A 25,780-nucleotide genomic window follows, 5' to 3' on the forward strand; every position below is an offset into this window, starting at 1 on the left:
CAAACTCAATGAAATTCGTATTTATGGTCATAGTCAGAATATGAATGATTCCTAGATTTGTCATCTTCGTATAAGACACATTCAGCCTACACTCTTAGGCTAACTTCAAAATCACTGCATTTTCAAATGATTTTTCTCAAATTCCTCAGAAAATATTCTTTGAAATTATATTCATTCGTTCATATTGGCTAATTTGCAGCATGAAAGCATTTCAAAGGGCTAAATTTTCTTCCATTGATTTATTTCAATGAGAAATCGATTTTATCAAAAATTTTTAAGTCTTTCTCAGAAATTGATTTTCTCAAAACTCTGAGTTTTCAATGATATTTCAAATATTTTATCAGTTCAAATCATGATTTTCTAATGTTCTAACATCCTCAATTTCAAGGTTCAAAGCTCCAAGAAATCAATTTTACCAAAGTCATTGGGATTTTATCAGAAATCTATTTTTCAAAATCTCATGATTTCTTCAGAAATTAACCTTTCTTTTCTTCAAAAATGCTTTCTCAATGTAAATCACGATTTTCCCTGAATCATCATTTTTCCAAATATTCTCTAAATATCATAAGCAAACATCATCTTTTCAAAATATGCATCTTTCAAAAACTTCATAGCACATGTCTGATTCTTAGTGCATTTAGGAAATAGAGCATGATTTAAATATTTGAGCCTAGCTGAGCACACATTGATCCTTGGTTCAATTACCCCTGGTAAAGGTGCCAGGAACGGTTGAACCTCGTACCGACAGGCGAGCCTCATTCTACGGAATTTTCCAGCAAGTTTCAAAAATGGAGGTGAGTTATTTTCAAAAAAACAAATTTCAAAACTTTGGTCAAGTTTGACTCGCAGAATTGTTTCTCTATCTCACAGAGGGAAGGAAAAATTTTGTGATGATAACACATAGGAGACCACCCTTCACTGAAAAGAAATCAAGAAACCCCTTCATGGGGCACCCCTCATTGAAAACCATAGGAAATTGTTGGCTATGTTGTTGCCTGAGGGAAGCGGATACAGAGGAGAGGGTCCTTCATCGAAGATCCATCCCTGTCGGATGTCCTTGTTCGGTGCTGGAGGGAAGAGGCCGCAAAGGAGAGAGACGGTGTCTCCAGAGAAAGGCAGCTGGAGGAGAGACGTCTGGTCCTAGCAGTGTTGCGGAAGAGAGAGGCAGCCATAGAGGGTTGACTCAACTCAACAGAGCTACCAGAGTGCGGTGACTGCAAAGGAAGGGGGGAAAGAAAACAAATCTAAAGGGGGAAAGAGAGACTAGGTTTTTGCTTTCTCAAAGGGTCGGGTCGAGAACCCATTGGTTCTTCCCTTTTATATATTTTTTATTTATTAAAGTGATATTTCACATCTGCCCCTTTTCCGTTAATTCTTATTTGTACCTCCTTTTAGGTGAAATTACTTATCTACCCTTATTTTTCCTCTTTATCCTTTCTAAAGCCTTTACTTTTACAAAGTAGAGCCTTTGTTTTTGGAAAATTCTTAAAACATACTTGTGCTTTAGAAAATATCAGGCATAGAGTTGTTGTCTGTGATTTTTTTAGCACAAGCTTTGAAACTTTATAAATTTATAGAAAAGTAGCCCGTCTTTTTTATTTAACTCAACAAGTTCTAGAAATTTTGTTTCAGGGTTCTGGGTTTGTTGTTTTTGCCTAAAATATTTCTTTGACTTATATTTTTTATATATAAGTGTTTCTGATTTGCTAAATACCTCTCAATGCTTTATTTTTTGACAAAGACATATTTGGATCATGAATCATTTTATGAGTTTGATATCCGGTTAAGGTTATCTACAATGGGTTAAAATCTTGAAATTCAATTTTATTTAATGTCTAAAAAAGTCATGGTTTATTTGTTTGTATCCCGTTATAAACTGGATTAGATCTCTACACTAATATGGGAGGGTTTGAATTTTTTAGCATGTATCTATATTGGATCTTGAAATGCTTTGTGTGATTGAAATTTTGACATGATGAGAAACCTATATGGTTAATAGAAATGAGTACATGAAAAAAATGATGTCATGGCTAAATTTATATTATATGTGAAAAGAATCATGGTTCATGTAATAAAAGAAAGTACACAGAGCTATGTGAAAAATAACTCATAGTATGTATGAAAACCTCAGTTAAAAATGAATGATGAAAAACCCACGTGACTATGTAAAAAAATAACCCATAATATCTGAGAAAATATCATACTTAGATACTGATATAACCCTTAGAATTATGTGCATTTATTTAGTGTATGTTTTGTCATGAAGTGTCATATATGATACATGATGTACTATTTGGTGATATAACATGTTTGTTCACCTCATGTGCCTAAGTCGAAGATGTTGGATCCATTGTGTGACCATAGGGTCTCACAAATAGAATCCAAAGAGACACAAGATGATGGATACTTAACCCATATAAATACCAAAACACATGGTATTAAACATTAAAATAAAGGCTGGGAAAAATATGCACCAAATGGGAGGCCTATTTATCACAGCATCTTGTACATGCAATCCAGCCTAAAATGGAGTATCCCCTCTTGATGCAGGTTGTTTCCTCAATTCACCATTCTCTTCTCTCTATTGTGCCTTTGGTTCTCCTTCCTGCACATCTCTATCCAGAAAAACCCAACAATTTCTCCATGTACCTATAACATAGCCTAAGAGATTTTGAAGAATTTGAAAATTAAATTACTAAACCCAGAAATAGAATTTGATGTAACAGTTAATTAAATTTTTATTTGTCAAAAAAATCCTGATATCCACATCCATCCTCAGTGGCTTCTCATGTACTGGAAAGCACATTTTCTCCTGGCTTCTTAATTCTCCTTCTAGTTGTTTTTGTCTCACTTGCTTTTACCTCACTTTTTCTATGTACTATATGATATTTTTACTGTAACAAAATCGCACATGATTTTTATATGGCTTCCTACTCGTCTAAATGACATTTCTCACTGGTTTTTATGTCTTTTTGTTTGCTTCCTTCGTGTTTCATTTTTATGCTTCTCTTTTTTTCCATGAGGAACCCTCGCGGAAACAAGGAAAACCCTGTGTGGGACCCCACGAGTACCCTGCTTTACGTGGCCCACCTTTGAATGCTACTGACACACCCTTGTACCAGTGAGGTTTGACCCGGTGCCTTCATCTCAGCACCCTCGCAACCACCCCACTGGCCAAGCGGGCGACCTTGGTTCACACTTACTATTTTTTAATGTTTGCTTTCCTGCTTCTACTTCGCATATCAATTTCTTATATCCATTTCTTTTGTTGGCAACTATAGTGATGCCTTGAAAAAAATCAAGGCTATTTAATAAGAGAAAGTGGACATTGAAAATGGAGAAAAGATTTATATTTTTTGCAAAACCAAAAGTTTATTATTATGTAGTGGATGCAATCACTAGAGATTGATGGGCGAAAGACGGGGAGGCATCCCAGGTCAAACAACGGTCATGTTTCACAATCTTCTTTTCAATAATATTAAAAATCTATTCAATGCCTTGATAAATTTTCCATAAATGCTTAGCACGTTAAGGGCTCTTAAAATGGCAATATGCGTCAACAGTTTTTAGGGACCCAAACCGTACTCTCTTTCGATAGTAATTTTTTACTAAGCAATGACATTTCTCCCGTTTGGAAGCAGAGAATTGGATTTCCAACACTCATTTTCTGGTATTACTAAAACTATGAGAGACATGCTTAATAGAGCTTATCGGGCTTATTCAAATTGGATTGCCTGTTAAGATCGGCTCATTTATGTTACTGATGAAACCAAGCCCTTGCTCAAGCTCAGCTCAACTTTTTTTTTTTTTTGATGAGTTTGAGCCAAGCTTAAATAGGTTGAGCACGAAATAGCTAGGATCATTGTGCAGCCCTACTACTGGAAGTAATGAAAGTTGGTCTGGGGACATTTCCATTACAGTGGGACTCGGCTCATCCCAACTTTTTGGCTTTTGACATGGACAAGGAATGAGCACGGAAAGGATGCTGAAGGGTTGCACTCTGACATTGTTGAGCCAACCTGTGTTTGACGTACTAACTCAAAGACTAGCTGCTCCGATAGAATTATCATGCCGAATCAGCATAAGATGGAAGGTATGCTGAAACCCTTGACACCGGTTAAAGGGCTTCTTTGTCAAAAGCAGGCTGGATCCACCATGGTTCAACGATTATATGACCTACTTACAGAAAGCTTTTTTTGCAATACTCTAATCTACAGTCGGAAGACTTTTGACTTCAAAATCGAATAGTGCTTTTGCAATTCCTGACTACCACAAGGTTAGTTTCGACAATAAAACAAATTTTCGATTTTTGGTCCTTTATTTCCTTCTTCCGTTAGCCCGCACTTGAGAGAGAGAGGTGATATTTGCAATTCTTGAGACTCCCAATCATGGAATTTAGATTATTGCTCTTTATCTTTTTCCTTCAATAACAGAGAGAGAGAGAGAGAGAGAGAGAGAGAGAATGGGCTTCCAGTCATTCTTGAATCGCCGGAAAAAGTCGAAATCCAGGGGAAACGCCCTGCCGGAGAGGAACCCACCAAAGCCATTCGATCCTCAGCCCGTGATGACGGACAGACAGAGTTACGTGCAAGAACTGGAGACCGTATTCAGGAGGTTCGACGTCAACGGCGACGGGAAGATATCCTGGTCGGAGCTGGGCTCGATCATGTCTAGCCTAGGCCAGCAGGTCACGCCCGAGGAGCTGCAGAGGATGGTGCAGGAGGTGGACTCGGACGGGGACGGGTGCATCGACCTGGGCGAGTTCATCGAGCTCAACACCAAGGGGGTCGACACCGGCGTGGTCCTCGAGGACCTGAGGAACGCCTTCTCCATATTCGACCTCGACAAGAACGGGTCCATCTCTTGCGAGGAGCTGCACAGGGTGCTCAAGAACCTGGGCGAGACCACCACCATGGATGAGTGTCAGCGGATGATCAACGGTGTGGATTGCGACGGCGATGGTATGATCGATTTTGAGGAGTTCAAGCTCATGATGATTGGTTGAGAGGAGTGTCTTGATATGTCGGCATCCTTTCTTTCTTTTACATTTTTTCCTGTTTTTGTTTTTTTGTTTTCTTCTTCTTCTTGATTTTTTTTTTTTAGGCCAGTTGTTTTTAGGTTTATGCTAATGATTTCTAGCAGTATGTGATGTTAGGTGTTTAGGATTTTGTTTATCTTTTCTTTTGGGGGATTTTTGTACATGATAATATCTACTTTTCTTCATGAAGTTTTACGTGTTTGTTGGTGTATTTTCTTTTTTTTTTTTGTATGTTGACAAGCCTGACTTCTGCATATCGAAATGTTTTAACACAAATAACCATAGATAAATGAAAATGAAATGGACATAGATTAATGAATAAATGTGCATTTTTTTTTTAATTTATTTGCATGACAAATATGCAGGTATGCCATTTGTTTTGATGACCAAGTTGATTAGGAAAGAGTTGAATATTTGGCCTATTGGCCTTTCATATTATTGGGGTAACGGTTTTATTATGCAAAATTTCTTAATGCGTACTGTTGGTATCTATTATAATTTTCAGTAGGAGCCTACGAGTGCTCCACCTTCCAGATTTCGAGCCACGATGACTTGTCACCTAACATGAGATGACCATGGTTCCAAATCTATAGAGAGCATCTGTTGTGGCAAGGTTGAAGCTGGTAGTTAGAATAGGAGCAACCTCAAAGCTTTTACCAAAAAATACGGGATAGATGATTGGGAGGGGGGGGGGGGGGGGGGCAGATGTTCCCTTCGCCTATTGAATGAAATAGCTGAATGGTTAGGTTGCACTATCATAAAAGATGTCAGGTACGAATACCACAAAGGTTAATCCCTAGATTGACTACTAGAAAATGATTTTAGCAGGATGTGTTTGATAAGGATCAAGATCAGACGGTTACATATTCTAATGCCAGATGTGCCACACAGGATTCGGATAAGCCTAATGAAGTTCAGAAATGTATATCAAATGCAGCTACTAGAAGCCGACTTCAATCAGGAGTGTCGTGAGCTAACCATATCTGATATTATCGTTTTTGATAGAGTTATCAAAAACGATAACTACTCTCATTTGCTAGTTGTTCATAGTAGTTGATATTTTCTAGAACTGTGTATTCTAAAAGTATTATAAACGTTGTAAACTGTTATGCTTATAAATATATAGAATACTTGATCCTCTTAGTGGACAAAACAGTGAAAATCGAGTTTATCATATTGTTAATTAGATAAAAAATCTGAATTTGACAAATGAGTTAGAAATAACCAAGTTAGGGTACAGGGACCACGGGCTTTGTTTCTCTCGATGTTTTTTTCTTTTAAATTAGGGTTCTCGTGTTCCGAAAGCTTCTCACATATGAACAATATTAATTTATGCGTGAACAAAAAATCAAAATTTCATATTTATTTTTGGTTTCCATGTTGTTAAAAAAAGGCACGTTTCAAATGGAGTTTTGGTAATATCAAAGGAAACAGGAAAAAAACGACACCAACTTTGAATCATTTGGAGCCAAAATCAAAACCCCTTTCACACCCTACACATACTTATCAAACATATGGAAAAGTTAAAGGTGCCAAGGAAACTTCCAGCCAGGCTCCCCTCAGTCCACAAGTGTACTTTACAAGCACAACTTTTTAGAAGGAATCAGGTGATATACCAAATCACCGATCCTTGATGTTTTGGCATCTTCGCCCGTTGGTTTTTTGAATGGATGGTGACGATGCCAAAACACAAATTAAGATGGGAGATTTTGGCATTACAACTTATTTGCGCTCCAAGTTAAAATTTACTGCCTTTGTCAACTTTAAAGTTAAATGCTAACTGCTAACCAACAGTTTTCAAAATAAAAAGAAGTAAAGGTCAGTGCAGTTGATTAAGTCTTTTCTTTTCTTTTCTTTTTGTGCCTTTCTCGGTAGAGGGAAAGAAACTTGAAATTTGAAGCTTAAAGCATCTGTTTTGAGCCTTTGACTACCTGCAACTTTCCAGTTGTTATGCATATAATTGCATTTTTTTCTAAGATTGGTCATCTACCATTATTGTTTTTTTTTTCTCGATTTGAAATTGTTTTTTCATATCGGTTCCTTTTATGAACTCACTTATTTGGAAAATGATTTTCGTGAGTATTTATTGCCTTTTTATGACATTTGTGTTGTCTATCACAGATTTTACATGATGCATCTGTTAAGATATACTTATAGGTGTGTATATATACATGTATATGTATATATGTGTTTATTGTTAACTGAAATACCCATTAGGGGTATTTTGGTCTTTTCTCTGTAATAGGTGTCAGCCCTTAGGGGCTGACACTTCTGCATTTTATTTCATGTATTTATTTTTGTCTTTTTCTTTTTTTACCTTTTTGTCTTTTTCAGATTTGATGGAACAACTCCGTATAGCTGTTGGAATTGCCCCAACAGCTATATTTATGATGGGACAGCTCCATATAGCTGTTGGAGCTGCCCCAACAGCTATATTTATGACTGTTGAGTGCAGCCCCAACAGCCATATTGAGCTGCACCCCATTTGGCTCCATTGTATTATAAATTGGCCTCTTGTAGCCTTGTATTCCTAACTCATTCTTGAGTGCTTCTATGCAACAACAAGTTTGTAGACCCTTGTGTGGGTGGTTTTGTGATTCAATCAAGTATTTTTACTTGATTGAAAGTGTGTTCTTGCATGTGTATCAGATTCAATCCACTTCATTACATGGTATCAGAGCTTTGGTGGTCCAAAGGCAAGTTTTTTGAAGAAAGTCCATGACAATATCAAGAGGAGAATCGTACGCTTAGGGGATACAACAAATCGAGGATTGTTGCATCGAAAAGCGTGCCATCTCTCAAATAAGTGCTCGTATTTCACTCTTTTTTCTTTCTTCTTCGTTCTCTGCCTTTTCTCTTAGCCTTGAAAGGAAATAGAAAATGAAAGAGAGGTAATGGTCTCCATTCCCGTACGCCTAAACGATACAAACTATGTGATGTGGGCATCCATAGTTAAACACAAAATATGGAAAAAGGGATTATGGGGTTTGGTGGACGGTACCGAAAGAGAACGCAAGCTCATTCTTCCGAAAAATGAGAATGGGAAAGAGGTTGCTCTTCAAGGAGAGGAAATGGGTAAAGCCGTTTCCGATTACGAGAAAAAATGGAAAGAGTGGAGGATGGGCCACTCCAAAATAATTGGATGGTTCATCAATAGTGTGGACTGTAAAAGTATCTTCAACAAGATACTTTAGTTGATAATGCAATAACCTTGAGAATAAATGTGTGAACATACACACCCAAGAACACTTGTGCACAAGCACAACACACTGAATCACAAATGTGCAAATGCACTCATAAGATTCATAAACAACTAAAGAGGTTGGGCTATAATCCCAAATCCCTTAAGAAAATACAAGAGGAGCTGCCCATATATATAGGGCTTTGAGAAGGCCTTGGGAGGGGCTCCACATAGTCGTTGGAGCCCCTCCAACGGTCACAAATGTGACCGTTGGAGGGGTCCAACGACTAGTGGGTTGGGCCCCTCCCAATGCAAGTACAATGCATTAAATGTAAAAAGAAAAAGAAATAAAGAAGAAAGAAAAAGAAAATAAATACAAAAAACATATTCTCGAAAAAGAATATGTGTATAGTTCCTAAACTACCCTTATTAGGAATATATATATATTTTATATATATAATCGGTAAATACATATACATATATTATATATATGTATATGTATTACCTTATATATATAAAATATATATGCAAAAATACAAGTTTGATTACATAGTTTAACATGGACATTCACAAATGTTCTAGCTTAGCGAAATTTGATTTCGCTAGTGATGCATGAAAATATCTTAAAGACACGTATAATCTTAAAGATATTGCACACATATGCAATGTCCAAAACAAGGTCAGAACCATGACCCAAGGAGAAATGAGTATTAGAGAATATTACAATGCACTTTCTCTTCTTTGGGATGAATTGACTCTTCTTGAGCCAAAATGGCATTGTCCTCAAGATGTAGAACTCCGTGAAAATCAAATTAAAACGGAGCATTTCTACCAATTTGTGAATGAGCTTATGCCCGAATTTGAGGGAACTAAATAGGCTCTCCTTCATAAAGGAGGTGTGCCATCCATAGTCGAAACTCTTGAAGAATTGACTATGGAAGAAAATAGATAGAAGAAGCCATCCACTTCAAAGGATGAAAAAACCGTGCTTGCTATGTCAAAGCCCAGTAATCATACTAGGAGTTATAAACCTCCTCACTTTGTGAAAAATGAGAATGGGAGAAATCCTAACAACTATGAGAGAAATGACAAAAATGGTAGTAAAATCATATGCTATCATTGTTATGAATCAGGACACATCAAGTCGTTTTGTCCAAAAAGAAAGAAAGAAGATCACCGAGATGATAAAAGAGTTGCTTCGGTGGAAAGGAATGATGTTGAAAACTCCAAATGCATTGGCTCCCTATCTTTAGCTCAATTAATGGAGGCACTACAACCAATGTTCAAAATTCAAGCTTCTTCCTTTTTGGGGGCGGCCGTATCCACAAGTGGTGACCCTGGTAAGACTTCTTGGATCTTGGACCCTGGTGCCTCTTTTCATATGACTCCAAATGAGTCAATATTATCCGAATGTCATTCTAACTCAAATGTTCTTATGTTTCAACCGCCGACGGAACATCCTTAAAAATCAAAAGTCTTGAAATCTTTCAAAAACAACCAAACTTTCACATACCAAATATTAGGGTTGTGCCAAAATTAAATTTGAACCTTTTATCGGTTTCACAAATTACGGATCATGGTTTTTAAGTTTTATTTTCTTCTAATGATTGTTTAATACAGGATTTCAGTCCGGGAAACCGATTGGGCAATGCCATATAAGAGATCTCTATGTAATGGACAATCTTGAGTTATCAAAACAATATTTTTGTAATTTTATGAAAAAATAAGATATAAAAAATTGGCATAAAAGACTAGGACATCCTAGTGTGACCAAATTACACTTGTTTCCATTTCTTACTTATTATAAAGAAAAGAATTTGGTTTGTGAAGATTGCATTTTTGGCAAAATGAAAGCTTTACCCTTTAGGCAAAGACAATTTATATCAAAAAATCCATTTGAGTTAGTACATTCGGATGTATGGGGACCGACTCCAGTTATATCTAAAGGCGAGGTATCTTACTATGTTATATTTGTAGATGATTATAGTAGACATTCTTGGATCTTTTTTCTTAAGCAAAAGTCTGAAGTACTTGATTTTTAGATCCGATTCTGGGGGGAATTTGTATAAAAAGAATTTAAAAATTTTCTTGATTCAAATGGCTTCATTCATCAAAAATCTTGCCCTTACACTCCTCAACAAAATGGACTAGCTGAAAGAAAGCATAAACATATTGTTGAGACCAGTAGAACACTTCTTGTATCAAAAAATGTTCCAAAAATGTTTTGGGCCGAAGCTGCTCTTACAACAGTCTATTTGATAAATAGAATGCCCTCAAAAGCTATTGAAAATATATCCCCTATTGAAAAATTGCTTAAAATCCTCCCCGATTATAAAAGATTGAGAGTCTTTGGATGTAAGTGTTTTGTTCTTACCCATAAGAACAACAAACTTTCCCCAAAAGCAATCCCTTATGTTTTTTTGGGTTATGCCGAAAATCAAAAGGGATATAGATGTTATGACAGGAAATGGGCAAATTATATGTTTCACGAAATGTTACATTTCTTGAAAATGAAGATGGTTTTAGCAAGGAAAAAACCCAAGAAAACTAGGATTATTCGTTTCTTTTTTATCTCATCAATGAACATGAAGGGTATGAAAATCTTCATAACGAGCATGAAAGTGAACTTGAAGACTCTGACTCTCATGACAAGTGAAAATATAGACAATAATCTTAACAATATCGACCCATCCCATAGTAACATACAAACATATACTAGGCGGACCGAAGGGCACCCACCATGTGCTTTAGAAAGATATTCCCAAAATCAAGATATTGATTTTGGTAGTATTAGAAAATCGGTAAGAATTTCAAAAGCCCCTAGTAGGTTTGTATCCTATGATTCCTTTGAACCAAGATACCGAGCATGCTTAATGGCCATACACTCATATTTTGAACCATCATCTTACTATGAAGCTAAAAATCATCTAGAATGAATTAAAGCCATGAATGATGAATTAGAAGCATTAGAAAATGCAAAAACTTAGAAAATTCAAACATTACCTAAAGGAAGGAAAACTATAGGATGTAGATGGGTTTACAAAATCAAAACCAAATGGGATGGGACATTGGAAAGATATAAAGCTAGACTAGTAGCTAAGGGATACAGTCAAAAATATGGAATTGACTATGATGAGACCTTTGCCCCAGTTGCTTGAATGACGACTGTCAGAACTCTCATCTCTATAGCATCAATCCAAAAATGGTCAATTTTTCAAATAGATGTGAAAAATGTCTTTTTAAATGGTAATCTGGATGAGGAGGTCTACATGGATCCTCCACCAAGTTTGAATTTAGCACATGGGAAAACTCTTCATCTACGAAAAACCTTGTATGGGTTAAAACAAGTTCCCAAAGCTTGGTATGATAGATTTAGTAATCTGATGACTCAACTGCATTTTAAATCTTGTTTTACTGACACTGCATTGTTTGTTAAGTCTTCCAATGTAGGGATGGTTATACTGTTGCTTTATGTAGATGATATGATAATCATAGGAGGTGATAAGCAGAGAGTAAACCATATCAAAGATGTGCTTAAAGACAACTTTGATATGACAGATCTTGGCTTTTTACAATATTTCTTTGGAATTGAAGTAGCTTACTCACCTCGTGGTTATTTTTTGTCATAGACTAAGTATGCCGCAGAGATCATAGAGAGATCAGGACTCTCAGATGAAAAACGGGATGACACTCTAGAGGTCATAAATGCAAAAATGAAGAAGGATGATGGAGAACTTCTGAAAGATCCAACCCCATACAGACAAATGATTGGAGCTTTGTCCTACCTTTCTATTACTCGTCCTGATATCTCTCATGCTATTAACTCTGCCATGCAATTTCAGCATGCTCCCACTACAGTACATATGAGTGTTGTAATGAGAATTATTAGATATATTAAGAATTCTATAAGTCATGGATTGTTTTTATCATCTTCTTCCTCATTAGAAGTCATTACATACTCAGATTCTGACTGTGGAGGGGATGTGAATGATAGACGCTCAACTACTGGTTTGTGTATTTTTGTAAGTGACTCCCTAATCTCCTGGCGATGCAAGAAGCAATAGAAGGTGTCTCTCTCCTCAACTGAAGCTGAGTATCGCGCCATGACAACGACTACGTCTGAGTTAGTATGGTTGCAACAACTACTAGAGGATTTGAGAATTCACACCACAGAACCTTCCAGATTATGCTGTGACAATAAGAGTGTTGTATATATCGCGAGCAATCATACGTTTCATGAGAGGACAAAACACATTGAAATGGATTGCCACTATGTTCGGGAAGAATTTCTGCGGAAGATTATCACACTGCCTTATGTTTCATCAGAGTATCAACTCGCAGACTTCCTCACCAAAGCACTTCCTTCACCCAAATTTCACTTTTTACTTGGCAAACTCTCGGTTGTTGCACCATGAGTTTGAGGGGGTATTAAGATATACATATACGTGTATATATATGTATATATACATGTATATGTATATATGTGTTTATTGTTAACTGAAATACCCATTAGGGGTATTTCGGCCTTTTCTCTGTAATAGGTGTCAACCCATTAGGGGCTGACATTTCTGTATTTTATTTTATGTATTTATTTTTGTCTTTTTCTTTTTTTTACCTTTTTGTCTTTTTCAGATTTGATGGGACAACTCCATATAGCTGTTGGAGCTGCCCCAACAATTATATTTATGATGGGACAACTCCATATAGCTGTTGGAGCTGCCCCAACAACTATATTTATGACTGTTGAGTGCAGCCCCAATAGCCATATTGAGCTGCACCCCATTGGCTCCATTGTATTATAAATTGACCTCTTGTGGCCTTGTATTCCTAACTTATTCTTGAGTGCTTCTATGCAATAACAAGTTTGTAGACCCTTGCGTGGGTGGTTTCGTGATTCAATCAAGTATTTTTACTTGATTGAAAGTGTGTTCTTGCATGTGTATCAGATTCAATCCACTTCATTACAACATCAATCTTCTTGGCCTTATTATTGTTGAATCAGAGATGTTTGTTGGGGTGAGATTTGTGCACCTCGATTTATATCATTTTAGATTGTCAACTTGTAGTTTGACTTTGATTGACAGTTCTGTGATATTTGATTGCGTGTGTATTGAATCACTCTTTTGTTTTTGACCATTGTTTTTATTATGGATGCTTTTAATTATGTGTATCTGTGATGAATATCTAATTGTTGAAACCATGATGTTTCGAAATATGATCAAAATTGATATTTTTTAATTGCATTAGTGTTTCCATTACAAGTTTTCTTACCTCGAGTGTCCTCTCCTTTTTATGCCTCTTATTTAAGTGTCGTCATATGTAATATGTAGACGAGAGATGTTTGTTCACATCTTCGTGTGTGTTTTTAGCCCGTTGTTGTCTTTGTACTCTTGTTCTAGTCGTTGATACACTTGTTTTTAAGTGTCATTATATGTAGACAAGAGATGTTTATTCACACCTTTGTGTGTGATTTTTAGCCCATTATTGGCTTTGTACTCTTGCTCTAGTAGCTGATATACTTGATCCTTTGTGTCGTTATATGTAGACAAGAGTTGTTTATTCATACTTTCATGTGTGATTTTTAGCCTTTTGTTGGCATTATGCTCTTGTTCTAATCGCTGATACACTAGTTTTAAGTGTCATTATATGTAGACAAGATGTGTTTATACACACCTTCGTGTGTGTCTTTGACCCTTTAGTGACATTATATCTATACTCTTGTTCTAGTCGCTTATACACTTGATTTCTGGGTTTTAGAGGTCTAATGTGGTGATTGCTTGTAGTGGATGAATAATTGTTGAGATTTGCAAAATTCCATATTTATGAGAATTTTTAAATTTATCGTCTTTCACAAATTGGTTTTGATTTGCGCATATCATTCTTTTTATCATGTGAGATTTTTTTTATTCTGTAATGAATTTTTTAAATCTTTACTAGTTTTTTTCCTTGTATGGAAAAATATTTATCGATAAAAGTTCATGCATTTCATTGATTATCTATATATATATATATATATTTATATTTGGACCTCTATAATTAAAATCACTAAGATGTGTGAGTTATGTTTCTAATTGATTATCGTGCCCACATTGTGTATTAGCATGAAGTTAATTAGCTCTTTCTAATCCGTTTTGTAAAAGTTTTTACTCATTCAATAAACTTGTTCTTTATTTTTTCATGTCTTTGTGCATGTGTACTCCTTTGAGAGTGTTCATCTTGCCTTTGTGCCTATTTTGGCCTATTGAGAATCTAGTGCCTTTGAGCATATAGCTTTAGTCATGAAGACATTTTCACATGGTGTATAATCAATGCTTCTTAGTCATTTTTGTGATAAATAAAGATTTATTTATTTTATTTGTGTTCTTCCATTTATACCCTTTTATGGGTTTTGTTTAAAGTGTCTTTAATAGACGTTCTTTTGAGAGATTCGTGTGTTTTGTGGAAGACCACCATTTCATTTAAGATAATTGTTATACATAATTGTTTCTCTTCTTAATGAATAAGATGTCCTTTAAATAATCAAATCTTCTTATTATCAAAGTTATAGTTTCTTGAAATGGTTACCATGCAGTTGGGAGGTATGGTCTGTCTGCCTTTTCTTTTTGGATTAGCCATACGCTAGCTAATAATGAACTCTAAAATCAAGTTCTCATCATGTCATGCTATCAGTGTGACAAATATCACGAGATTTATGGAAAAAATCTAGCGTTAATATCATGAGAAATTGCCTAAAAGTTTAAAACGGCAATTTCTCGCGAGATTTTCAAAATATCGTGAGATTTATGAAAAAACATAAATACCGTGATTTAAACGCGATATTTACATTTTAAATGGTTATTTATCGTGAAAAAAAATATCATATTTGTATTTTTAAATATTTTTTATTAATAATTTCTTATAAAAAATAATTTTTATATTTTTTTAATTAATTTTTTATTGCCGAAATTTTGCCAAAAAAATGCAAGATTTATGGAATTTTTCAATTTCTTGCGAGTTTTTGAAAAAGAGAAATTGCCGATAAAAACTTTTGTCACCATGCATGCTATCAGCTGTACTAAATGAAAAAGATGGTGGCCAACGATATTTTTGAGAGATATCATATGCAACTTTACAAATGGGGATAGGCAAATGTCTCTGGCTTATTTTACAGACTCTTACCATGGTTAAGGTACCATTTTTCCTTGTAAAACTGTAGACATGCCCCGTGACCAAGTGGCGATTTCCACAAATTTTGCCGCGACTAACATAACACCATGTCACAAGGACACACCATTTTGGTGATTTGTCTCCCACGACACTATCTGACGGACATGTTCGGACACGTGGACATGGACACAGACTAGTGTGGCCAAAATTTTAATATTTTTTATAGTTTTAAGTATCATTTTCAATAACAAATCATTTTTAATATTAAAAGATAAAAAATAGTTTTTTTATAGATTAAAAAAAAATCTATGTCCAGACCTATGTTTCAAAAAAAAGTGAAACTTGCGAGTAGAATCTGTGTCACGCGTCCTCCTGAGTCCCATCGGACCTGTACAGTTTGTGACAGACATAACACAATAAACAGGCATATCTTGCGTTTCCATGTGTTTGGTGTTTTTTTTTTTGTTCAAGTATAAATGTGTTGGTGAACTTTTTGAGTATGGAACCAGATCACAGGTCCAGATCCAACCATTTGAGCTCGTCAGGTGGGTTCCATGTGCAGCACGTGAATGGATGTCCGCATCTTAAGCGTGTACTTTACTATTTTAGTGACTTAGGGGTGCACATGCAAGCAGGCGTGGCTTCATAATGCACCGGGCTGGCCTGGTCAATGGCCCGGCCTGTCAATTGATGAGCCCGGACAAAAGCCCGGTTTGAGCTGGCCCATTGCGAAAACATCGGCCCACGTTGCTCCTGTTAGGCTTGTAAGCCTAATCAGGGAGGGCCGAGCCTATTATATTATATATAATATATATATATTATATTATTTATAAAATATATATATTATGTTATATAATAAATGTTATATATAAAATATAATACATATATACACACACAAAAACGAGCGGAGCTTGGGCCTGCAGCCCAGCCCGCTGCCCACCTCTATTAGATACCGTGGGATGCAGCATGTGGGTGTGCATTTTAATGCTAGGTAGTTTCATGTTCTTATGCATCATTTCAATTGTTTTTTTTTTTATGACCAGGAATCCTGGTTGAAAACCAGGTCACACTTAGTTAGCCCATTCCCTTGCGAGTTAAACCTCAGTTGTGGTCTTCATCACTCGAGCTCTTACGAAACCCACCAGTTGAAGACACGGTACAGCCGGTGAGAGTAGAACCTAAGATAAAGGGGTCAGCACCTTGTCCCAAGCTTATTACCATCATTGGTGTTCATATATATATATATATATATATATATATATATATATATATAGAGAGAGAGAGAGAGAGAGAGAAAACAGGATTTCAACATAGCCACATAAAGGATCAATAGAGTTGAATTCAAAGAGAACAAAAGCAGAAAAACAAAAGCAGAAGAAAACAAGCAGAATTAAAACAAACGAAAAAACAAGCGACGCACGCAGGAGCCGCAAAATCAATAAGGTCTGGGAAGAGCGGAGCGACAGCAGGAAGAGACGTTAGATCGGAAAGATGAATACGCAGAATCGCATAAACGTCCACTAGGATTTTTATGCAAGATGATTAATGTTGACCGAAGATTTCCAAAAAAAGACATCATTGTGCACCATCCAAACGAACCATCAAGTGGTAAACAACCACGACCTCCAGAATAATCGTCACCACTTGTTGCGCCGAAGGCAGATCGGACCCAAGATGAGGTCTAGCGCAAAGGACTCCTCCATAACCAGGACCTCTGGGTGCCTCCAAGTCCTACGAAAGATCTCCACAAAGGTAGGTCAAGACCAGAAGAGGTGGAACGAGGATTCTTCAGCAGCATAACAAAGCACACACCAACTCGGAAGCTGGAAGCCCCACCTCTTTAAGGTAGAGTGAGTTTGGACTTTATCGTGCAAGATTAACCAAGACAGGACCCAAGTACGGGGAGAAGGTCCATTCACCTAGAGCGCAGATTCAGGCAACTAGGCCGCCCCCAAGGGAAGCAACGATCTATAGACTTTGCTGGTCAGAAACCTTCCGATAGGAGCAATAGCCCAATGCACCCAGTTACCAATATCGGCGGGATCATCAAAATTGTTGCTGAAGAAAGCTAAAGCCGACAACCATGACTTACACAAATGGGAAAACGCTCCACGTCACGAGTGAAGGAAAACCGGAAGCAGAGAAGGATGCCCATGCTTAGAGAGAAGAAAAGTAGTGCAAGGATTATCCGATTGATGGGCAAGTCAGCATTGCTTAGACACTAGGGCAATACTCCTGAGTCTGGGCGTAGGAACACCTAAACCGGTCATACAACGCGGCAAGACCACCGAACGTCTACCAACCAGGTGGTGCTTACCCTTGAGACGACACCCAGACCAAATGAAGCCTGCCAGCAAACGCGTTACTTGCTTCTCTACACCCACGAGCATTAGAAACATGGACATGAAGATATCTGGAATGGTGGAGAGAACGTGCTTCACTAAAGTTAGGTGGCCAGCAAACGAGAGATAAGAAGCCTGCCACGAGAGTAATTTACACTTAACTTTAAGAAGCGTCGAAGCCCAGGCCACAGAGGTAAGCCGCTTAACTTGTAACGGCAAACCCAAGTACAACATCGATAGCTCAGATATAACATAGTTAAAAATCTTCATCCCAGCAGCTAACATAGATGGTTGGACGTGGAACATAGAAAGAGAACACTTTTGCTCATTGAGAGAAAGGCCAGAAAGAGAGAGAGAAAATTGAAGAATAAGCTTGAACCGAAGCAGCTGCTGAACACTACCGCGACCGAAAATGATCATATCATCATCATAAATAAGAGCATGAGCATGGAAGCCTTGGACCGGTAAGGAATCAATTAAATTGCATGCAGCGGCCCACTTAAGTAGCACAACAAGACCCTCGGCGACTGCATTGAGCAATAAAGGTGAAAGAGGGCAACCTTAACGTAGACCCCACTTCAGCTTGAACCATTCCCCGAAAGTGCCATTGATATTCAGCATAGCCTGGGCATTCGTGACTAGTTCCCTGACCCAACCAGAGAACCGACGACCAAACCTGAAGTTCGATAACATTTGAATTAAGAAGGGTTATTGCATAGAATCAAAAGTCTTATGAAAATCTAATTTAAGAAAGAAGGAAGGTTGATCGTAAAGATGCAAAGAGTGCACAACCTCGGTTGCCAAGATAAAAGAATGATGAACCCTCTTATTATGGATGAAGACGAAGTGAGAGTCGAAGAAGATCTGCGTAGCCACCGATTTTAGCATGTTTATCAAAACCTTGGCAATCATACGATAAAGAGCACTCGTCACTGAGATCGAGCAGAACTGAGAGATATCTGAAGCGGTGACGTCTTTAGGAATAAGCGAGATACTGGCTAAATGAAAATGGTAGGGCAGCCTGGAATTGCGATAAAACTCATCGAAGAGGCTAACCATGTCCGGTTTGACAGAATCCCAGAAAATCTGAGGAAGAGAATACCACCGGCATGGTTGACCGCTGGCTTAAAGAAAAAATTTGCATCCCACCAAATGGAAGAAGCGACCGCAAGCGAGATGTCATCCATTTTAGTTTCACAAATGGCAAACAGGACAGGATTAACTTGTCTAATCTAACTCGCCAAAAACAAGAGCTTGGGGGCAGAATTGAGGCCCCTAATATTCCAACAAACAAGCTTCATAGCACAAAATCTGAAAAGACCTATGTCTACCGCAACCTGGGTAATCTACGAGGAGACCAACTAGAAGAAACTGAATCTAAAAAAATAGCCTTCCTCTATCTACGATTACCAATAGAAGAACATTGAACATTTCCGACTGTAGAGTCATCCTGCGAAGAACCCAACAAAACAAAAGAGGGGGGCAAAGGATATCCCCTGAAACAGAATGTAGACCAGAAATAGTCAAATTCATGACAGTCGATAGAGCTAGCAACTGAGATGCGAAGAGAGAGATATCTAGCAGCCGAGCAACGTCGTCAATCTCAATACCCAGAAGGTGTGGACTGGGATGCAGATGGAGCTGAGAGGATGTCAATTGGGTCGACACACACCCCGACAGACCGTTGTCGGGGCCAATGATAAGAGAAAAAACCAGACACTGGGAATATGAGGTAATCTCTGGGGCACAAGAGAAAAATGGGTGAGGCTGAGGAACCGAGAAACCAATCACCATGCAACTGCTGACCTGATAGGAGATAGCATGAATCGCCATAATATGGATAATAGGGTAAGCAAAATTCTGGGATGGAAAGAGATTGAACTAAGGCCACCATGAGCAAGATTGTCCACCCGCGCCACCAAGCAGCAACTAGAAAGGGAGAAGGTCAAAGAAAAAGCAGGGTCCCAAGGTTGCGAAAAAATGACCGACTGAAGAATCAAAAAAAGAGCAGACCTTGGCATGGGACAGCGAGCCCACACCCGGCGGCACGAGCTGCGAAGGAGAAGGCAGAAGCACCGCAAGCCCACCTCAAGCAAGCAAACCAAAAGGCATCACCAACAAGACTTGGGAAGGCGTGCAAGAATAAGCAGACTAAGGGCTCCGCCTAGAAGGAGAAAAAAGCTCCAGGTCCTGAGAAGAAAAATCATTGAAAGGGATAGACTGCATGGGGCCTTCCTCATGCAAAACAGCCGACGTCCTGAAGAGGAATAAAAAATGTGCCACATCCCAAGAAGGAGACAAATTGACTGTATGAGCTGCATCAGAAAAATCAATGCAGTCCTGAGCATAGGCATGTGAGGTCATACCAGGCAGCACGAGCGACGACGCTGAATGATGAAGGTCCGATTCCTCACTGCATTCAAGCATACTTGGAGGAGCCACCAAAGATACTTGAGAAAGAGCACCAGAAAAACCAGACCCACCGATGAGCCAGGCAGGAACGAGGATATCCTTCACCGAAGAAGAGGCAGGGGAAGCCAGAGACAAGGGTTGAGAAACCTTAGCACTAGGCGGCGGCCGAAGCGGGACCGAGATAGACCCAATCTTGACCACGATGAAAGAATCTGTTGGTTGCTAAAGATCACCGATTTGCACCCATGGCGAGAAAGATAAATGTCTGATTGGCAGAGGATTACTTCGATGAGCACGAAAATTCCCCAACCCAACAGGGGCTAGGGATGGAATAGACGACCCCACCGCGAGTGGAGGAGAGAAAGCAGAACGCCTGCGCATCTAGACTGGGTGACGCCGAGAGAAAAAGGAAGAATCACACTTATGACAGTGAAGACGCTTATGAAAATTCAGGGAGAAACAAGCAGCATACCACCAATCTCCCAGTCTGGCAAGGCTTAACTGAAATCTAGAGCGAAGGGTATGGAAGAAACGCTGCCAGGAAGAGGAAACCTGCTGCCATGACTTATCTGGTGCCCGAACCGATGGCACATGAAAGAAGAATGGTGGAATCAGTGTTGCCTGAGCAGAGCACGCAGCAAGAGGCTCCAGCCTTACCCCACGTAGGAAATGTTGAACGGCCGAGATGAGAAGCGATCCCACGGCAAGGCAGGAGCGTAGCGACGCCGAAAGCAAAGAGAAAAGCCTATATTTGAGCCTGAAAGGGAGGACAATTTCGATACCCCACTGGCGAAGAGCAAAGGCAGACCCCTAGTCATTGAGAGCAACCTGGATGAAATGAAGGGATCACTGGTTCGAGCTTAACGAAAGATCTGGAGCGAGGCCCCGGAAATGGGTCGCTGGGGGCGCATAAAAAGATATATTTATAGAGAGAGGTGTTGCAAAATGAAGGTAAAGGAGTAGAGAAGAACACTCAACAATGGAGGCCAACTACCTGAACCAGCAGATAATGCAGAAAACAAAGTCCCATTAGAAGGTCACCTTCTTCTAGCAGGGGTAGAAGATGTGTGGAGAAGATGGCTTTGTCGGTGTAGGTGTTGCACGAAGGAGGGAGAAGAAGCGCCTCGCCTTGTTGGGGTGTACCATCTGATCAAGTTGGTGGAAGACGATGGGTTGATGTAGCATGGGGGGAGACGAAGTGGTTCCCACCCTCGTTGAAGGATGGGCAAAGGAACGGGGATGGAATCGGTTGGGCAAAGGCAGGCACTGGCGTTTGCAGTGGTATTGAATCCACAAGTGCCACAGAGAAAGAACGAGAGAGAGACCTGAGGGGGGGGGGGGGGGCTGCTCCCAGCGAAGGGGGCTCTGGCTCCATAGAAGAGGGCATGAGCCAGGAGGGTCGAGGGGGTAGAGAGAGGAACTCGGGGAGAGAGAGAGAGAGAGGTGAGGCGGCAGGGTGGCCAGTACAACAATGAAGGCTCTGGGGAGTCGGGAGACTTAGGCTCGGGGGGGGGGGGGAGAATTTCACAGGGGGAGGAATCGGGCGAGGGGAAGAGAGGCGGGAGATGCAAGGGAGAGGGGGAAGGTTACCGCCGGCGTGAGGAGGGGCTCCAGCGAAGCATGCCCGTGCATCAACGAGGTTCGAGAGAGAGAGAGAGAGAGAGAGAGAGAGAGAGAGAGAGAGAGAGAGAGAGAGAGAGAGGTGGTTAAATATACTAGCGTACGCGTTCTCCACCGACATGGTTAAGATGGTGGCTCCATTAGTCCTGAGATGAAGGGACATCTCTAATTTTCAAAGGGTGAGTTATCCAGATCGAAGCATTAGAGAAAGCTTTCCTGGTGGGCAGGGGAAAGTAACCATGAAATCTTACATTGAGGGCACTGAAACAGGGGACTGTCAACGTCGCACCTCTTGGCGGCCCAAAAAAATCAGTCGTTTTTTCCGCTACATGAAAAATGTAATATATACATAACTTATGTTCATTGTTTGTTATTAACAAGGCGAGCAATATCCATTAACATACGGCCTTTTGCTTCATTGCCAAAGCTATGAAGACACTAGTGATACGAACCTAGATGAAAATCACAATTCAGAAATGGGAGAGTAGAGCAGCATGGGTCAGAACAGGGCCAGCCGAGTTTGGGTGAGAAATGAGCACATCGAGCAGCGTTTTGGTACAGGTCACAAGGTCAGCCAGCAGGGTCAGTCAGGGCAATTCAGCATGTACAGCGTCAGCAAGAGAGGATTATACGGTTTCAACATTCAAAATAAGCCTGTCAACCTTAGGGTTTAACTCATGGGCCGCCCGTTTGAGTTGGCACCAATGAGTGGTAACTCTATAAATACATGTATCTTTGTAATTAAGAGCATTCTGTAATCTGCATGAGGAACGGGCCTTGCTAGTCCAGTCACAGACTAGTTGAGGATCATACATCCACACTACTTCTTTCCCTAAGATAGATCATCCGATCGGATGATCTACTTCCTGCAAATGAATTGAGCACAGATCGGCAATTGCACAGTTCACAGGATTACATCCAGCGAGTCTTAGAGTCTTTTGAGCTCTAGCGAAACAAGCTTAGTCAACGGCTGACTCAGAATATTGTGAGCTCAGATCGTGAGGAGATCTATGTGATGGACCTAGAAGATGTTATACAAATCTCCGGTGAACATGAGTGCACGCTCACTTGACTGATCTACATAATACAGCTAAGTGCAAAGGACATCTCTTATCACTTGCTTCCTTGAACTGTTTCAACATTTAACTCTGATTGCACAGATTGAAGCAACTACCGAAGGATTCGCCGTTGATCAGCATTCTCCTGTGCATGCCTCACTCTCCTGTGTGCGCACTTCAACGCAGCGCCTGCATGCGCCGCTTGTTATCATGCCTACGTGCACCAATTCTGTAATGTGACTGCGTAAGCGACAGCAGGTCTGTGCCTACGAGATCTGCAATGGCAACGCGCCTGAGCGTACCATACAAAGATCACCTGCGAGTGCAATCGGTTGAAAGTCAGTTTGTGCCCGAGTGCACAGTCTATTAAGGTAGGTGGTAACGATCCTTAGCAAGTGCCCTATCACTAGTGTCCACCAACCACACCGCACCTCTTACCTCAAACGGGAAAACTACAATTACTTTAATGTTATGCACGAAGAACTACCGCCTTCTATATCTAAAAGTAGGAAGAAAGGTTAAGAGATCCGAGGCGTCTCAAACATCAAACCAGTAGACCAGGGCACTTGAGTTGTTAAACTTAACAACAGGGCCTCTCTCTCTCTCTCTCTCTCTCTCTCATAACAAAGGATCCCCCGTCTAGTTTTACAGGAGAGAATAGATAGAGGGTGACAAGTCCTAAAGTCTGGCTCAATGAAACTGGACTCTACAAAATGTGACTCCATATTGGTGCTGCAACGCGATGAACATAATATCAATATTTAAATAGGCTAATTTCCCAAAGAATCAAATATTTAAAAAGTAGTAATTGCATGAACTTTTTAGCCAAAAAATGAAATTATATACTGTAGAGTCCACTAAAGATAGCGTTTTATGGGATCCATTGAAACATGACTTAACCACGAGCCACGCTTGAAGACTTCTTGGTTTCAACAACCTTCCCGTTCTAATTCTTGTATATTATGAGATATAAGATGTTATTATTGAGCTTAGCGAGGAATACATATATAGAGGCGGCTTTCATGCTTGAAACCTTCATCTTAGGGCAAGTATACACGTCTGCTTAGAGCCTTTTTTTTTTTAACAATTGAAAGGAAAGCTAAGTGCCAAAGTGCAAAACTCATGTGCCACATACTAGATTGCTGAATCCAATTTCTTTTGGGTTCAAAAGTGCTTTTCTTAGGCAAACACACTAAAGTCCCATTTGAAAGAAGTCACTGCAGGGATGAGGGTCAATAGCGGTGACTCCTATTCAGCGAGAAAAAATCTCGCCGCTATTGATAAAGCAATAACGACGAGATTTTTCTCCCCGCTAATTGATAGGTAACAATAGAGATATAAATCTCACCGTTATTACTCTACTACAGCCATGAATCTCGCCGCTAGTAGCTTCATCAATAACGATGAGTTGGATATCCCCTGAAATGCATTGCTTTTGTACACATCTCAACGTTAAAGACATATGTATAAGGACGAGATTCTCTTGTTGATCATGCATAATTCTAATGCATAAATTCATACATTTTCATGCATGAACATATGCGATAATTGATTAAAAATGCTTGTTTGCAAAGGTTTTCACGTTTTTATCAAAATTAGAATTTGAGCAAATTTGAGCCTCGTTGGAGCAATTAGGGGATAATAATTAAGTTTTTAAAAAATATTTTTTAAAAGAGAGGCCTTTTAAAAATATTAAAAATTTATTGGACTCTTTTTAAAATAATTTCTCAAAATATAATTAGACACTATAAATAGAATCTTTGAGGACTAGAGAAAGTGTTTTTCTCTTACTAGCCTGCGCCCCCCCTCTCTGCCTCCCTTTCTTCCATTTTTCCTTTCTTCCTCTTATTCGATCGACTGGTTGCCTAACTCCGTCTTCTTGCTTCTTATGCTTTTCACTCTTTTTTTTAAACCTCATCATCGTCGATTCTTCTCATCCCCTCTGTCGGAGAGAGAGCAGATTCGTTCGGTTGCATAGGTAGAAATAAATTTTTTCTTCTTCTCCTTTTCTCCATAGTTAAGTTTCATAACATGCATTGTAGTTAGATTTTCATTATTTTCATGGCATATTGCATGATTTAATTTCAACACATCATATATCCATTGTTTATCATTTTAGAAAAGAAGAAAAATAATAAAATAATAAAATAATCATTTTTCTTGGATTACGCATAAGCAGATAATCATATGTTTAGTTTAATTTCTGATTTTGACTCACGTTATTTTTTATTTTTTAATTAGTTTAATTTTACAAATTAGTTTAATTAGAAATAACTTAGAATAATCATATTAACTTAATAACATTTTTTTAGTCTCTGTATTTTTTTTTATCTTTTTCTGTTCATAGAGCTGGCAATTTTTTTAGTTATTAAAAAATTAAATAGTTGTTTATTTTTTAATTAGTTTACATTCACATGTTAAATTAATTTAGTTGTTTGATTCTTGTGAGTTGTCTTGATTATAGAATAGTTAGATTATTTGTTCGACAAAGTAGAATAGATAGTTAATTGTTTCTTTTACTTATTTATTTCAACAAAATAGAGTAGAATTAATTCTTGTGTTCAGCAATTAGTTTAGTTTATTTAAATTTCCAGAATTTATATTTTCAATATTTAGATTTTAATTTAGTTATTATTTATTCATTATTGTTTTTTTTTCTTAGATAGAATTACCTTAGCTAATTTAGGTAGTCTTAAATTCCAGCAATTATTTAGTTTTAATTCCATGTTAAATCTGTATTTTTTTTCAGCAATTCAATTAGTTTAAGTTCAGTTTATGTCATTAGAATAGTTAAAAATTAATTAGTTAATTTAATCTAGTTTAATTACATTAGCTAATTTCATATTATTGAACTTAAATTATTGATTTTCGTAGATAGGTTTATTTATTGTTTGATTAATTAGTCAATTAATTTTTTTTTAATTCAGTTAGGATAGTATTTCACGTTAAATTAGTTTATTTCATCATGGTTCACATTTTCTTT

The 25,780-nt window shown here is 38.4% G+C and overlaps 2 protein-coding genes across 2 annotated transcripts; one reads left to right on the forward strand and one right to left on the reverse strand.

Annotated features, from left to right (window-relative positions):
• The first annotated feature begins 4,462 nt into the window (after nt 1-4,462).
• LOC149841037 (putative calcium-binding protein CML25) lies at nt 4,463-5,081 on the forward strand. Its single transcript, XM_090005179.1, has one exon. It carries the CDS (start codon nt 4,463-4,465, stop codon nt 5,003-5,005), a length of 543 nt encoding a protein of 180 aa, XP_089861305.1. The 3' UTR covers nt 5,006-5,081.
• An 11,859-nt stretch (nt 5,082-16,940) lies between these two features.
• LOC149841038 (uncharacterized) lies at nt 16,941-18,766 on the reverse strand. The gene is made up of 4 exons (XM_090005180.1): nt 18,500-18,766; nt 18,332-18,383; nt 17,669-18,234; nt 16,941-17,096 (listed from the first exon to the last, which is right to left on the reverse strand). Exons 1-4 carry the CDS (start codon nt 18,764-18,766, stop codon nt 16,941-16,943), a joined length of 1,041 nt encoding a protein of 346 aa, XP_089861306.1.
• Between the last annotated feature and the right edge of the window lie 7,014 nt (nt 18,767-25,780).

This window comes from Nuphar pumila, chromosome 4 (genome assembly GCF_984573655.1).
Source record: "Nuphar pumila chromosome 4, dmNupPumi1.hap1.1, whole genome shotgun sequence".
Lineage (NCBI taxonomy): Eukaryota > Viridiplantae > Streptophyta > Magnoliopsida > Nymphaeales > Nymphaeaceae > Nuphar > Nuphar pumila.